The following is a 17081-nucleotide window of genomic DNA, read 5'->3' as shown; positions in this document are numbered from 1 at the left end:
ACGCGCATACAAACTTTGAAAAAAATCCATCCATGCTGTTTTGAGTGAGATACGGGTTTCTGAATGTGTCCTGCCTTCAGTCTCCGGGTGAGCTGTTCAAAATCTGCACGAATCTAGCCGAAACGAGCTGGCTAACCGCAACCGTTAGCATGCTAGCGCTAGCATGCTACCTCGTTCTCAATGGCAAAGCACTGCTACAACACACACGAGTTCACCATAATCTACAAAAGAACTACTTACATGTGCGTCCTCGTTTAGAAGAAGTCTCCCAGCTAATCCTGCCTTGTAACTGACCGAAGTTGGAGAAACAGCCTTTCTTTTACTGTCTATGGAGCTAGCTAGCTGACATGATCTACGATCTGAGCTACTGCGCATGTGTGACTGCCAAAAAAGATAGTACAGAAGAAACGATGTCTCACTCTGTAGCTAAAACAGAGACCTGAACACAAGGTGAAAAGAGGAGCTGCAGCAGTGAGAGAGAGCTGTGCAGTACAAAAAAAATATGGTGGTTTTTGAAAATTAAACCATGTAAACCTATTCTGGTACAACCTTAAAATACAATTATGAACCTGAAAATTAGCATAATATGGGAGCTTTAAGGCCACTCAAAATGTATGTACTCTCTGTATTGGCTCTTTTGTCACTTGACTTATTACAAACATGTTCAATTTACCACAGTTAAGTTACAACTTGGATTATATGTACTGTATGTGCAACTGTGCTAATAATATCTGATGAATTCTATTTCAGGGTGTGTAAAGAGGAGGCTTCCAACCGTATGTCCCCTAACTCGTTGGCCATAGTTTTTGCCCCGTGTATCCTGCGCTGCCCAGACAGCGCTGACCCGCTGCTCAGCATGAAGGATGTTGCCAAGACCACCACGTAAGACTGTCATGACGGTCATAACAAAGCTTTTTGCTTTTCCACAATATTAATCTTTCATTCTGTACTGCATTGTTAACTAATAAACCGCTGTAAATCTGCGCACATGCTCGTACTGTCTGACGTCTGGTTCCCTCCTCCCCCTGTAGCTGTGTAGAGATGATCATCAACGAGCAGATCAGACGCTACAATGAGAAGATGGAGGAGATCGAGCAGCTGGAGTACGCGGAGGCTCTGGCTGTTAACCAGCTCAAACTCAAGAGACAGAACACGGTGAGAAACCAGCCCCGCCTCCTTCTGGATTACCTTTTTGTTTGATTGAGTGTGGTCTCAATACCATGGCAACAACGTAACGTTTTAGATTGTTGCTCAGCCTCGTGCCTGGATGTAAAGGAATTACATGGGTAACATGGCCAATGTTCCTTGTCTCTCTTTAGCACTACTGGCATTTACCTCTCAGGTTCTCAGCTCCTTACAAGGGAGTGGTGGTATGTATCATCGAGTTCTCCTAGTGCAGTTGATCTAGTAGTTGTAGTGTGTAGTAGTGTGCCATGTAGAAGCGCCTGTGCATGGCATGTTAGATGTGGGTGATGCTCTGGCTGTTTTTTTTTTTGTTTTTTTGTTTTTTAAATCCTTCTTCCCGTAGTCCTTTTACTCTTCCTTACTAACTGGTAGCACTTTGCATGTTGTTGTTTGTTATCCTTGTTCTCTTTATGGGAGGACAAGATGGTTCTGGGTTGGTGTCGTGATAATACTCTTGGCGTTGTCTTATTGGAAGACAATGGCCTGACAACTGTGACTTGCAAAGCTTAATGGTTATCATGTTTTTTTCCCCCATAGTGCTATTCCACTGTCTTCCTATCTTACTCCATTTTTTTTTATTGAAAGAAGACCACAAAGCTCTGAAAGTCATGTTATATTTGTTAAGTGGTTGGACGTTTCTGGATTGCGGTGATGTGTCTTTTTAACTTTCATCGTAGCTCAAATGAACTGTTTGCATACTGTATGTAAGCACCTTACACCAGTACTGTTTTGAATGGGTGTTAATGTGTTTAATAGCTTCTTTTGTATCACAGCATTTTTAGTTATTGTTTCGCAGAATTGCTGCAGGAATGATGTGCAGATGCATGAACGCCACATGCACCATCCAGCCTCTTCTCTTTTCCTCACTAACAAAAAGTTTCCGATATGGGCCAAAGCCATGTGTGTTTTGTTGTCATTTATGTTTGTTGTGTAATTATTATAAGAGTGATTCAATATAATATAATAATTACATAATGGACATTGTTAAGTTGAGTTGGTGGAGGTATCAGCGTGTGATGTTCTGTGTTCTGCAGGTGCATGAGAAGGTCAGTTGTGATCTCAGCGTGGTCCCTGAGAACGAGCCTCTGGACTCAGACACAGAGGCTGAGAAGAACCTGGTGGAACGCATCAAGTCCATCAAACAAGAGAAGTAAGGAGGCTTTCACTGTTCACTGTGATGTAGCGTCCTTCTCCTGTCTCCCTTTTCTCTGATGTCATCTGTTTCTCTGCAGAGATGATCTGGCCTGCCGACTGCCGGAGATGGAGCAGCCTGGTTCAGACCAGGAGAACTTTGACTCTGAAGCCTCGCTGAGCTCCGAGAGTCTGTTGGATGAGCAGCAGCGCTCTTCTGTTCACGGTTCAGAGCCTGAAGGTCAGTATTAAGGTACAGCCTGGTCTTTCCTTCCTGCTACCTGTTTCTCTCACTCACCTGTGGGTTTCTGACCAGACCAGACCTCTTTTTTGTGGTGTAGGTCTGGACCAGTGATGGTGATGGGGGCGGTGACGTCTGCTCTATAACCAAGCAGGTTGGAGGAACAGCAACCGTGTTTGTGTGTTTGTGTGTGTGTGTGTGTTTGTGTGCATACGTCTGCACACCCATGTATGCATGTAAATGCATGTGTGGCACAGAAGCATGCTCAAACTTTATCCAAATTTAATTAATTGAACTTTCGGCACAACACATCCAGTCAAGATTTATCATTTTTGGTAGATAACATGGTTGCATGCTCTTCCATTGGTCTTTACCCTCTCAGGATTGGTGTGTGCATTTACAAGTAGCTTTCTGGGAAACATGTTCATCTTCCTCAACTCTTCCTCTTTCCTTTCTCTCTTGCAGGACGAGGTGGCTCCCTGCTGAGGAGATACAGGCCAGCTTGTCCGCCCAAACCATCAGACATGGCCCAGCGACCTAAAGTCCCTGGTGGACGTGTCTCTCTGCTAAGCCTCACCCCTTCTAGCTCCACCTCCTCTTTGTCCAGCTGCGTTTCTTCAGCCTCTGAGTTATCCACCGCCTCCTCCAGGCATCCGCTGCAACGCCGCAACCCCATCATCCCAGGCACAGTTAAACTTCCGCCTGGCGTCCTCTCCCAGTCTGCGGCCTCAAGTCCAGCTCCGACTTGTACCAATCCTAGAAATGGAGCATTAAAGTACTCGGTCAGGAGAAGGGAGCACCCAGGCCGCCGCAAAGACAGCACCCAGTCCCTGTACATCGACAGCCCTGAGTGTGACCTGTTGTTGCATTTTTCTTCCTCCTCCTCCTCCTCCATTCCCATGGTAACACCCTCTCCTCAGCACCAGCACCTCGATACTCAAGCCACGAAGGGCCAGAGACGTTTTTCTGACCCAGACATACCTTATATGGACGATGATGTCTGACCAGGGCAGAACAGGAAAGATAGACAAGCGAAGAGGATTACGGGCAACAACCTCCGAGTAGACAAAAGGAAATGAGTTGCCACGTATGACAATGATTGTAGAGAGCCAGGAGAGGATAAGAATCAAGAATCACAGTAGACGAACATAACCTCTACACGTGAACGTGATGAGATGTGCAGTATCCACAGTGGATCTACAAAGTTTACCAGACGTGACACAAAATGGAGGCTGTTCAGTTGCTGTTGTGAGTGGGAACGAATCAAGGAACTGCAATGTGTCTAAAGTCTTGTTGTCCTCAATGACAGTAAAAATAACCGGACAAGATGTTGCCAAGCACCTTTTCTACCATTTTAATATATTGTGGTGATTGACTGATGAGTTGGGACAGAGGCTGTTTTTTTTTGTCACCTCATAATGATGGAGCAGCAATTTTGTTTTCTTTCTCCTGTTTTATTTTTTTTAATCACATGTGTGCTAATTCAAGGAGATATTGCAGGTTCCAGCCACACTTTTCATTTCTAAGTTCTCCTAATGAGCAAAACATGCTGAAACGTTAGCTAGTGCCTTGGTGATGAAACTCATTTCCCATGTCATGTTACAGAATGTGCTCGCAGAGGGTGGGAGGGTTATTTGGGATTAAGAGAGGGAACCTTTGTCTTTTGTGACTTTTATGTTAATTGAACTGAACCGACACAAGACATGTTTGAAACAAGGACCTAAACATGCCCATTGTGACTCTTGTGTAGGTGCTGCGTTACAACAGCTGCAATGGACAACATTGTCTTTCCACCTACCGCACAACAAACCCCGGAAAGAAAGTCGTTGCCTCGCATAGCAAAGGGAAATGGAAGCAGCACACGCCACTTTTTTTTCCTTTTGAAACAACAAAAACACAAACCCAGCCATGATGCAACAAGCCGTGCCACGGTGTCTTTAAAGGCTCCCAGTGCTTGGACTCACCTTACCCCTTTTCTAAAATGAACTAGGCTTCACTCAGCTGTACCGTAGCTGCCGTTCAAAGTAAACAGTCCCATAATGAGCAGGTTCTGCTGGAGCACAGCTTTGGCCAACTTTGTAATACTAATCTTCATCTCTGACTGCTGTTGAATGATGCCTGTTTAGTTTGTCTGTATTATGAGGAAGATGTTCTGATGTGTAATGTGTAACAGAGAGTGTGTGGTTGGGACTGAATGACGTGAACTGTAATGGTTATTAGTGTTAACATGACAATACAGAACGTGATGCTTGTAATATCTGCTGCTGTGTGAGTTATGATCTCTTCCAACAAGGGTTAACAGACTCACTAACCCCATTAACACCAATATTTTGAAAAAAATATATGAATGTAGTCTGCAACACATTCACTACTTCCTCCACAGCGCTGCGGCGGAGGGTCTGGCTAGTCCACACCGCATTCCAGGATGGGAGAGAAACGTGCTCTGGTTTATTGGCATTTCTTTAAACCAATCACAATCGTCTTGGGCAGCGCTAAGCATCGGACAGAGCAACAGTGCCTCTGCAAAATAGCCTCTGGAAGGAACTTGTTTTGGTGGAACGTGTACGTTCAAAAGTTGTTTAAGTCGTGCGACAGAAAACTCCGGTTGGACAGTTGGTGTCTTGATTTACCCTGCAGAGATCTGAGAAGCAGTTAACCATAGTCCTCGTAAAGTTTAGATTATGAGGACTAGGAGTTTAGAATGCCAACACAAAGAGGCGGAAGGTGACGGACAATTTTTGGCGGCACCTGAACAATCCCGGAAATTAAACGTTGATATAGACTACACATACACAAATTAATTAAAAATTAATGAATTTGTTTTAATTTGTATTAGACAGAAGAGCAGTGTTAAATCTTGCAGATTAGGTTTGGATTCTTTGCCCTGTCACACAAGAAAAACTTTAGGTCTATAGACTGTAGTGGAACGAAGCAGCACTTTCTACTGTCAAAATAGCAGAAAAAGGCTTCTGAACCAAACACTACCCAATCGGACATGGTTCAGCAGTAATGCGACCCGGAATTGGGGAGAATGTAACAACACTGGCAGCCAAGATGACAGTAGCATGTAGTTATATGCAACAATGTTGGTTAACACCGCAGTGGCTTAACAAAAAAAACACTCTAGTCCTGCCTACTTGGAGCAGATGACCAATCATAGCAGGCCGGTTTAGAGTTGCGTAAGACTTAACCAAGAGTAGAAAAAAATTGCTGAAATCGGAGCGTTCAGAACAGTTGGAAATCTGAACGTTTTAGCTCACTGGGATTTCTCTAAAATACGTTTACCTCATTATTGGAAGTTCTGGACACATTCAACATGAAAATCCAACATTATTACATTGTAGATTTGACATTAAAATACAGAAAAGCATAATATGTCCACTTTAATATAAGAATCATTACTTGAGCGATGTTTCCTTTCCAGAGCCACAAAAGATATACAACTCCCCATCACTTGTGAAGTAGCACCGATATGCAAAGCTTTGGTTACATTTTGGTTGTATTTTTTTACAGACCATAGTCTATTTCCTTTAGATTTATGCTATGCAAAGGACTTCTTTTTTCTTTTTTTTTTCATAATCATATTCTTATTTACCAGCTACTCTCATCCAAGTTGGCCAAGTTAAAGTTTTAATAATTATTTCAATTCCTAGCAAGTGACATACTGAAATACCATCTATCTCACATTTTGTGTAATTGAGATAAAACCAAAAGAGGTAATAAACAGCAGGACATAGCTTTATAATATAAAACTATTTAGCATTTTTCCTACCTTGTCAGGTATGTATGCTCTTCATTTTAATTGTTGACATGTCAGACATCTGCACACCCACACAGGTGTTTTCAAATTCTCAGCCTGTTAAGAGCTCAACTCAGATTTAAAGTGGTGCAGCTATGTTGGGAATAATGCGAGGTCAGTGGACTCCATTTTCTAATAAAAAATGCTGAAGGTGTAATTTTACCCGACCTAACAGGTGAGACAAAGCTCATATAAGAGTGAGAGAGCTGTCAATCAAAAACATGGCTATTATAACTATTACAGTGCCGCTAGAAAGTCTGGAGGCCTTTTATGCATATAAAATGCAGAACATTGTAAAGGGTTTAAACCCGTTACAATGTTCTGCATTTAAATGTGATCAGATATTCATTCAAGTCCTAAAACTAGATACAGAGGAAAAAACAGCTAAACAAATAAAACAAAAAATATATACTTCATTATTTATTTAGCAAAGTTATCCAAGGTTAATATATAGGTTTTGGGGGAAAAGTATGTGTAGCTCTGGGAATCCCAGTTCAAGGCGTGCAATCTTCCAGGAGGTCACAAGACCACCAGTGTAACATCTGGTTCTACAGACCTCTCTTCTCTCTTGCACTGGCGAATGTCAACGTTCATGAGTCCGCCATCAGACAATTACATAAGACAAAACTAATGAAGGTAAATATGGTGCAGAATGTAGAGCTTGTAGAATTGATATGAGCACGAATATAATGTAAGCTCTAAACCAGACGAACGACACAAGCAACAGGAGCAAAAATAAAATACATTAGTCGTTTAAAAAGACTTGCAGCCAAAAAAAATGTGTTTGGCTTCTGCACATTAAACCCCCCCACCCCCCGAGACTGAGTTAGGTGTAAGTGTTGGAGGGGACAACAAGATTGTGAATCGTATTAGAGGTTAAAACCATTTACTGCAAATATTAACAGTCTATGGTTAAATCACGGGCTAAAACATTTGGATTATATATATATATTTATATATATACTATTCGTTGCTGCTGGTTGGACAATTTTACCGTGACGCTCCGCCCCACGTCTGCTCTCTGCTGTCCGACGTCATATTGTTGCGACGGTCTATGGTTTCAAACATGGCTTCTAGATTAGAAATCAATTTTATCCGATTATTGTCCCGCTGTGAGTCTATAGCGTCGGAGAAACGAGGAGAAACGGAATGGAGGTTAGAAAAGGTAAGACGGTGCAAACACGGAGTGAATGGGGATTGTTCAGTGTTGTTTTTCTCTGACCTTCGTCAGCTAAAGTTAGCATGACAGTTGTTATTGTTAACGTTAACGTTAGCTGCTGCAGCTGCGAGCCGTTCGGTCCGTCAGCCACGTCGTCATTTTCTTCTAGATGTTACCTTCTAGGGGTGTTTACCTCTCCGACACACGTTACACATTAAACCCACTTAACCAGTGTTACAGTTGACTTGTAGAACGTTTGCTAGCTATGTTGGCTTACGCAGTCGCGTTAATATTACACAGTGCATTTCAACAGTTAACTGTTAAAATTGGTAACGTTACTCTTCATGTTCACACTTTAGCACTCAGTTTCCAGTTTCTTAGATGCATCTAGCTAACACTAATGCAGTGTTACACAACAGGCCTGCAATAAATCCTACCTTCATGAAGGTAATAATATATGTTGATTAAACTTTATGCAAAAGACAGAGGCACAGCAGAGTGTGCACAGCATGGCATCTCTGAAGTTCATGTCTGTTTAAAACTATCTAAACAAATGTCAGCTGATGTGTACAGCCACTGTTTTTGTGTTTTCTCTCCACTAGTATGTTGTTGCCCTGGAGGAGATGCTGGTGGCTCTGAGGAAAAGCCTGAGGTAACTCTATCTCCCATTACTGTCGTGCATCTTAATGTTTTATTATTGCTCATATGTAAAACCCAAGTCAATAACAACGTGTGCTTTTTGCAGCAAACCCACAGCGGAAATGCTGACTGAATACACAAGAAAAGTAGATTTTCTGAAAGGACTTCTTGAGGCAGAGAAACTGGTCAGTGGCAATATTTTACAAGTTCATAATTTTCAAGATTACTGGCATTTTCCACATTATTGTCACTTTAATATTCATGGCAGTACTTTCTCCTGTTCAGACCTGTTTTTTGATCTCATGCCGTTGCTGTTCTCGTTCACAGTCTTCACCAACAGAAAAAGCTTTAGCCAATCAGTTCCTCGCCCCAGGACGAACGCCCACAATAGCCAATGAGAGGATGCCTGTCTCTAAAACTGTCCACATGCAGACAAAGGCCCGGTGTACAGGAGAGATGAGGGACGAGCTGCTCGGCACGGTAGGATGAGATGTACACGATTGAGCTAAAATGCAGAGTGGTCAAGATAGAAGGTTCACTACTGAGATTTACACGCTGTAGAAATAAAAGCTGATGACATCTGCATTGTTTTGCTCACTACTGACTCCACCTCCACATAGTAGTCCATTTACAATTTGATCACCATTTTAAAAGTTGGACATTTTAGCCCTTAGGCTGCACTGTATTTTAGAGTTTGGCTTTCCAAATGAAATACTTCTAATGTTTGGTAGAAAAACTAGATTTAAAGAATAAATAATTAAGGCCCCGTTCTGTCCAATTCACACATTTCCTTCTTTTGTGTCATTACAGGGGGTATCAGGCAAAGGTAAGAAATAGTTTTAACTGAAAGGCATATTAAATTCAGTATCTTGACTGAAAAATGATACTTAATATTCAAACAAGCTAATCTTCTGATTGAGAGCGATATGATGAAGTTCTCCTCTCCTCTCTATAGGCATGTCAGAAACCGACTTGCGAAACAGAAGGTAAAGCTGCACATATTATTTCTTGTCTAAAAGAACTAATGTATACTTTATTTATTTATTTATTTATCTTCACATAGGGCTGTAACAAACCGTGATTGCTACTGTAAAGTTCAGGCTCGTTCCAAGCTCTGTTAAATCATAAATCCCTCCTCGCTGCCAAAAGCTTTTCAAACGATGGCAAACTAGGAACTTGTGTCACTTTTTGTGCCCAAAATCAAAAACGTTAACCAGGCTGTCCCGCCTTGTGCAGAGGTCTTCCATTGGATGAGCGTCAGTCTGCTGCAGAGCTGGAGGCCGTCCTGCAGCACCACCACAACCTGCAGGAGAAACTGGCTGAGGACATGCTTCACCTGGCCCGCAACTTGAAGAACAACACCCTGGCAGCACAGAACATCATCAAACAGGACAACCAGGTAACTGGCAGACAGGCACTGTCACAGTATTCATCACACTGTATTGACAACATTAGGGTTACTAAAATGGAATGACGGTGGAAAAAAAGAATCACTTATATGAAGATGATTTAAAAAAAAAAAGCTTGATTCAAATAGCTTGTCTTTAAACTTGACCAAAACGAAATTCATGTTATTTGGAAATCGCACAATAAATACAGCTGTTAAAATAGTAATTGACAACGAAATAATTGAAAGAGTCTATGAAAATAAGTTTGTCTATAAGTCTGGGTGTTGTACTTGAACACATCAAATATCTGTGCATGAAGATGGCCAAGAATATCGGTATATTGAGCAAAACTAGATACATCTACATGTGGATTTCCAGTTTGGTGGGGTCCCTTGGCCTTGTAGAATGGTCTAAACAATGAGATCAAACAGAACCATACTACTATATATTTTATATATTATATGTACAGTTCAAAAATAGATTCAAGAAAACAATACTTGACAAATACAGAAAGGTGACCTGAATATATAAATGGGAATGTATGCACAGTGTATAGTTGTATGTTGTTTAAGTTATTGGATTATTGTATGATTTAAAATCATACAGTGTATGCTGTATGTGCATATCTATTTTTTTTTTTTTTTATGTAATAATATGATATTGTAAAGTAGAGGCAGGACTTTAGAAGCACTATGCTTCTGCCTGCTCCTACTCAAACTCCTTCTTTTTGTTTTTTTGATGGATTCGAGAATTGGCAAAGACCGTAATTATGTCAAAGATGATGTTGTGTTGAAAAGTTGCAGGTGACCGTTAGTGATGAAGGCTTTTGATTTTTGGTTTTTGATACACAGTAGATGTATTTTTTTAATTCTTTTTTTAGATTATTTTTTGGGCATTTTTAGGCCTTTTATTGACAGGACAGCTGAACAAATGAAAGGGGAGAATGACAGCAGCAAAGGGCCACAGGTCGGAGTCGAACCCAGGCCCGCTGCATCGAGGAGTAAACCTCTATATATGGGCGCCCGCTCTACCAACTGAGCTATCTGGGCGCCCAGTAGATGTATTTTTCAAAGTTTATTAGGTTTAAGTTAATGTTTGTGTTCCTCAGACATTTACTTCTGCTGATGCCATGCGTCTCCCCTGATTCTGTCCACAAGTGGGCGATATAAGACAAATTACATTCCCAACCAACCTATGAACCCCCTACATGAAAACCAGTTCAGCAGTCTCTGAATAAGAAGGCCGAGTTGTGTGTTTGTGTGTTTAATATTTATCTCTATGTTTGCATAATTAGGGGTGTGTGTGTGTGTTCTCTCCCTCCCAGACTCTGAGCCAGTCTATGCGTCAGGCAGACATGAACTTTGAGAAGCTGAAGACGGAGTCGGAGCGACTGGAGCAGCACACCAAGAAGTCGGTTAACTGGCTGCTGTGGCTGATGCTGATCCTGGTCTCCTTCACCTTCATCAGCATGATCCTCTTCATCAGAATCTTCCCCCGACTCCGATGATGAGCGCCTACAAACCCGAACTCTTTAGTCGTACGCCCTCCTGTTTTTACAGAGCAGTAACTACATAGGCCTCATTGATTGACGCAGCTCGTCTGTATGTGTGATACAGATCAGTAGTGGTCAGAACCAAAACGACCCAGTTTGATGAACTGAAACATTTGCACTTTTGAAACACAAATTCTTCCTCTAAACGGGCTTATGGAAGTTAAAAACATGGTTTGAAGCATCATTATTCAATTTTCTTTTTTTAAATAGGATAGAACGTGAATGGAGGTCAAGAGCTTGTTGTTGGAGGCTTTATAGAATATAGTCTTACTACCCGGACAGCAGGGACTGAGCCTTAATGATTTGAATCCCTCCTCAGGTAGGCTGCTAGCCACTTAACACGTGTGTAATTTCTCATCTAGTGCGCCTAAATCTTTTGTAGAACAATTTTTTTTTTTGCCAAGCATACATCTTAAAGAGTTCACGAACCATCCACCATCTACTGCACGCAGTTTCAACACTATATAGAATGAATTGAATATCTAAAAATGCGGAATTATAAATTGCTGTAAAAGTGCTAAAACTCAGAATAGTTTTGTTACACTTTAACTGCCCCTATTTAGCATTTGAAAGCTCAAAAAATGTTTAATACATGGTTTATAACACAATACTGTACATTTTAAAGTGGTTGTCAACTATTCTAACTTCTCCTATGAAGACCTGTTATATTATTAAATTATGTACTGGATTATCATTCATTAGAGCTGCTTCCACTTATTGTTGCCCACAGGCTTTATAGTTGTTGACAAATGACAACACATTTAAATCCATCAATGACTACATTATAGTGTTATGAACCATTTATTAAATGTTTCAACAGTGCTTATAAATGCTAAAATAAGGGGGTTAAAATAAAATGGTTCACTGAAATGAAATTATTACAAATTACGAAACGTATTCCAAACATTTACATTTTTGTTATCAGTTCACCTTTCCATATATGTCCAGTATCCTCATGTTTGTCTTTTTGTGTTTGTGGTTGATTCCATAAATGTCCATCAGGTGGGGATATCGTTAATGTTGGTGATGACTGCGGAGGCTGCTGATGTTGAAGGAAGATTTTTTTTCTTCTCATTAAAATGACTGTAACCCCATGCATCACATTATTCAGAGCAGCTGTTTGTTCATGAGCGTAAACTCACAAGCAATTAGTTATTATTCCAAGAAAGTATGAAGATGCTAAATTACAACCATTTCCTTTATTTAATAGTTTAGGCATAATGTGTTGCGGGAGCGGTGTATGACTTTTCCCCTCATAAACTAAAATAGGAAACTGCGCCCTCTGATGTTGAAAATGTCTGATGCAGTGACTTCATGTGACCAGAGTGTGTCAGTCACATCCTGAACATGTGAACAGATAATGGCCTCAATGACCCTGATGGCCCGATCAAGCCATGAATCCTAAATTAACCCCACTACTCATTTAGAAGTGATCTGAGGACTCAAGTATGGCTAAATAAAGGCAGTCGGCCACAGAAAAAGCACACAGCGACAATATGTGACTTCTGGATAATCTGTGCAATCTGTCAGCTTTTGTTCCTACGTCACTTAGCCTGATAACATTTGGGAATTGCTGCTGCAAAACTGTGTTTTTAATGCAAGCAGACGCACTGAATAAGCTTCTAGGAGGTTAACATTCCTGCTCTGTTGTCAGTCTGGCTGCCGTCTAGAGGACTAGGGAGCTGACTAGCTTGTCCAGGCTTGCTTCCTGCCTCTGGCCCTTCCTCTCTCCCCTCTCCCTGGCTGCTGCCCCTCCTCATGGCTGGCTGGCTGGCAGGTTGGGCCAAGGCCTAGCCTGCCTGTGTATTTTAGGATCCCTGGGGGGTATATTGCCTGCTGGAAGCCGAGGTATGCAGGCCACCAGGAGACCAAATGAGGTTCTGTCACTGCGGAGGATCATCATCCCCTCAGTTAAATCACAGCTGTTGGCGCCTCCATTCTCAGGCCTTTGCTAATGCTCTTCTGGCTGTGTGATCCGCTGTCTGAGGCTGCAGCTACGGTACATGACTTCATCAGTGGTGTGGTTTCTCGTGTTCATTATGGTTGTATTATCCCGTTAGTTTCATTTTAGTTTCTTACACAGACTCCAACGTCTGGCAAGTGTTAAGTAAGAGTTCCTATATTAAGCGAATGCCTCGAGAATTCACGAATGGCTCTTTTAACCTCTGACCCCGAAACCTGAATTGGTTCCTTCCTGCACTCTTCTCCCAAGGGCACACTCTGAAAATAGTGTTTGACGCTCTGTGCTTGTAAATTGAGCTGGATCAATTCAGTACCATTGTATAATAAGACCCTTTATGAAGGGGTACGTTTTTGCATTAAAATATATGATCATCTTATAAAAATGTAATGTATTGTTGTAGATTTAAAACTACCATAACATAGTTCAAACAAGTTACACAGTAATCATCAATAATAATACGACCCTGACAGGAACAATTCTGCCGTAAGTACGTTTTGCTGCGAATACTTTTGTACTTAAGTAAGATTATGAATGCAGGGCTTTTACTTGTAATTGAGTATAGTGTTGGATTGCTGCATTTAATTAAAAGATCTAAAATAGCTACCAGCGCTGGTTATAAATGGCTAATAAATCATTTTCCAATGCTTTATGAATCAGTTATAAGTAATAATAAGAAAAACGTTTGGGTTGCTAGGTTGTTAAAAATCCTATTGACTGGTTGCACCAGTTTTAGCACTTAGCCTCTAGAAATAGGCTGCAGACGATCGGGACCGAAATCCATTTATCAACAACTTATTAACAACTTTCAATTTTGATGATTAAAACCCTTTTTCAATGACTTATTAACATTTGTGTGTGTGTGTGTGTGTGTGTGTGTGTGTGTGTGTGTGTGTGTGTGTGTGTGTGTGTGTGTGTGTGAGAGAGAGAGAGAATGAGTATGTTTTTAATTGGTTTGATCCTTCCAAACAGCAGAGAGCAGAGGAACAAATTGTTAAGCATGAGAGAACTTCCATCCCCTCTCAGCGCTGCGCTGGGCCTGTTAAACACTAACACTCCAGTCTTTTTAATTTAGTTTTTGGCTGCAGCTACAGTGAGGATTTAGATTGCCTACAGAGATGAAGGAGATTTTCCTTTCATTCTCTTTTTTTCCATGTGCTTCCTTCATGGAGCAAAAGGGTAAAGAGGGCTTTTCTTTTTGCCAAAGTTTTAAATGTGCTGTAATGTTAATGACCTAATGGGAGCGTAAAAGGCTGCACTTATGATGTGAGTGACTATCTCACACACACATACTCCGATTCATGGAAAACAGACCTGATATGCTTCTGTATTTACTCTCAGTCACTGAGGCACTGTTTGGAATTGCTCAGAATTTATACAATTTACAGTTAAATCCCCATGAGTCAATAAACGCCTTGATTTTCTTCTATTGACTGGCTGCTTTTATAGTTTAATTTTCCAGTTTTTAGTTCTTAGTTCTTACTTTTTCTTAGGTTAGACATGGAAATCCTGTCTACATCGAGATAAAGGTTAATGGACGGTTAAAACACCAGGGACAAGGATAGAAATAAATCCAATTTTATCGTTTTATCCCCAACAGAAAAATGTCAGTAAACCAACACCAACTTTGGCGGTGCATTTAACCTTTTTTTACAAAGTAGTTTTTAAGTTTACAAGGCACTACTGCATTGGTAAATTTATATTAAAACAATAAAACTTGTTTGCAGGCTTCAGCGAGGATTTCAGTGGAGGAGTCTGTGTCTTCTGATCAGAGTTGCACCACTGCTGATCTCAATCTCTTAATCTCTCTTGTCTACACAGGTGCTGTGGAAGAGTCTCTGTTTTCATTTTGCCGTTACTGTTTCCCTCGACAGGACCCGCCTCCCTGTGCATGTGTGAGACTGTTTCTGTATCTCTGGCTGTCTTTGTGGTTGTGTTGTGTCTGTGGCTCTTCCTCAGTCTAATGAGGGCTCATGTCAAAGCTCTCTCACACACATATGTACAGCTGTGTTGTGGCAGCTCTCTGACTGGAGCACCTAGAAGGACCACTTTCACCTACTATGTCTGTGACAGCTGAAGATCCAGGTTGATTTCAGAGAAAATCCACCGAGAAGTAGAGCTAAACCAAGCAGCCATAACAGCACTTCCTTCGCTGTGTGTGTTTGCGTCTGTACATGCCTGTGTGTTTTCGCCTGTGCATGCATGTATGTTTATTGCACCCCAAAGACCTGAGCCATATTTCATTCTCTGCAGCCCCCTATTGCCCCCCTATGACTCGCAGCCTAGTGTCAACATGTGGGTTAATGCACTGAACCTTTCAGCCTATTTGTCTGAAAGAGTCCCTAGTGAAAGAAAAAAAAAAACCTTCCTGCTGGTTTCTGCTCAGCTCTTTGATGTATAGAGCCTAGGTAGTGCTGCTGCTGAGAGGCTTAATTTATTGGTTCTTTGCTCCTTCACCTTTTAGTGATTCAGGATCTCCCAGCGGGCAGGAATGAAGACCGCGGCTGTTGCTGGTACTACAGGAGGCTTTGTGGCTTGATACTGAGAAGCAAAGCGTGTCTTACCTCTTACTTGACCAAAGGACAGCAGACTTAAAGGGATACGGCACCGTTTGTTGAAATAGGGCTTATCACGGTCTCCCCTAGCTGTAGATAGGTGGGCCAACACATCTTTTGTGCATGCGTTGTTTTAGTCCGGTGCAACACCGGCAGCGCCGCCGCTAGTTAGCTTAGCGTAGTGAATGGAATCCTATGTTGCCGGTTAGCATGTTGTGAGTAAAAGTGAGCCAACAAAAGACAAAAAAACAACCTAATTACTTGCACTGAGACAAAAAATGCATTGGCCCACCTATCTACAGCCAGGGTAGACCGTGATAAGCCCTATTTCAACAAACGGTGGTGTATTCCTTTAAAGGAATAGTGTTCAACATTTGGGGGAAATATATTAAATATTATATAACATATAATAATATTTGCTTTCTTTTTGATGCCTGTGCAGTAAATATTTAGCTGGAGTCAGATAGCTTAGCTTAGTTTAAAGACTGGAAACAAGGGGAAACAGCTAGCCTGGCTTTGTCCAGCATCTCTGAAGCTCACTGATTAACTTGTGTTGTCTCGTTTCTTTAATCTGTACAAAACTGAAGTGTAAAAGTGACAATTTTAATTTCAATAATAAAATAAATAATTTTGCAGTTTAGGGTTTTTGCAATGCAGCAGAGACTCCAGGAAGTTAATTCTCTTGAACCAAGAAATAGTCTGCCACATAATCTCAATTTTACACTTTAGAGCTGCAATGATCTGAAAAAAGAACTGGCAACTATTTCTGATAATCGATTGACAGGTTATTTCAAGCAATAATTCCACACACACATTCCCTGGCTCCAGCTTCTCACATGTCACATGTGTCTTGTGTTTCGCGTGAAACGTATTTCCTAATATGTCCAACTATTCCTGGTGTTTAAAACTAGAATTGTGACTGAGATAAGAAGGTGCAGGTGTCTTGGATGCAGCACTTGTTTTTCTCTATAGACTGAAGCCTTGGGCTGGGAATCGCTGCTCAGACAAGGACAAGGCCTTGAGGTAATATCTGTCAACGATGCACTGTAAAGGTGCTGTGGACAGTATGAAGCGGGAGCAGTTGGGGCTTTGGGCTCCACCTGAGGTTGGAGCCAAGACTAGGATGTGTCCTGGAGGATGAGGGGTGAAGGGTGTGGGGTAATGTGTTGTTTAACAAAAGTGATAAGTTGGAACCAGGCACACCTCTCCTGGGCCTCCTCAACGTTCCCCAGGAGGCCCCAAGCTGCCACAGCAGGTGCAGGGCCCCTCCTGGAACAAGGGAGGCTTCTCAGGGTAGCAGATTAGGGATGTGTATGCATGTGTGTGTGTGTGTGTGTGTGTGTGTGTGTGTGTGTGTGTGTGTGTGTGTGTGTGTGTGTGTGTGTGTGTGTGTGTGTGTGTGTGTGTGTGTGTGTGTGTGTGTGTGTGTGTGTGTGTGTGTGTGTGTGTGTGTAAAATACTGTGTTGATAAA

The 17081-nt window shown here is 41.6% G+C and overlaps 2 protein-coding genes across 9 annotated transcripts in view; both read left to right on the top strand.

Annotated features, from left to right (window-relative positions):
• LOC120565346 (unconventional myosin-IXb) overlaps nt 1-4814 on the top strand; it is a 63875-nt gene extending 59061 nt beyond the window's left edge. For 3 of the 7 annotated variants that reach the window (XM_039811055.1, XM_039811054.1, XM_039811052.1), the window contains 6 exons: nt 751-882; nt 1032-1155; nt 1320-1370; nt 2220-2335; nt 2418-2557; nt 3023-4814. In XM_039811055.1, the coding sequence (XP_039666989.1) occupies nt 751-882; nt 1032-1155; nt 1320-1370; nt 2220-2335; nt 2418-2557; nt 3023-3561 (1102 nt within the window). In that variant the 3' untranslated portion in view covers nt 3562-4814. Of the gene's footprint in view, nt 1-750; nt 883-1031; nt 1156-1319; nt 1371-2219; nt 2336-2417; nt 2570-2657; nt 2712-3022 lie in introns of all 7 variants that reach the window. The other 4 variants (XR_005640225.1, XM_039811056.1, XM_039811058.1 and 1 more) reach the window with 4 other exon arrangements.
• A 2555-nt stretch (nt 4815-7369) lies between these two features.
• use1 (unconventional SNARE in the ER 1 homolog (S. cerevisiae)) lies at nt 7370-12589 on the top strand. Of its 2 annotated transcripts, none has more exons than XM_039812281.1 (8): nt 7370-7521; nt 8118-8167; nt 8261-8339; nt 8482-8634; nt 8965-8980; nt 9110-9140; nt 9391-9553; nt 10867-12589. In XM_039812281.1, the coding sequence occupies exons 1-8, from the start codon at nt 7411-7413 to the stop codon at nt 11047-11049; spliced, it is 786 nt and encodes a 261-aa protein (XP_039668215.1). In that variant the 5' UTR covers nt 7370-7410; the 3' UTR covers nt 11050-12589. The 2 variants fall into 2 exon arrangements, with proteins under 2 accessions (XP_039668215.1, XP_039668216.1); XM_039812282.1 differs by lacking the exon at nt 7370-7521 and adding an exon at nt 7653-7962.
• The last annotated feature ends 4492 nt before the right edge of the window (nt 12590-17081 follow it).

Source organism: Perca fluviatilis, chromosome 9 (genome assembly GCF_010015445.1).
Source record: "Perca fluviatilis chromosome 9, GENO_Pfluv_1.0, whole genome shotgun sequence".
NCBI classification, from domain to species: Eukaryota; Metazoa; Chordata; class Actinopteri; order Perciformes; family Percidae; genus Perca; species Perca fluviatilis.
This window is presented reverse-complemented; position numbering and strand designations above follow the sequence as displayed.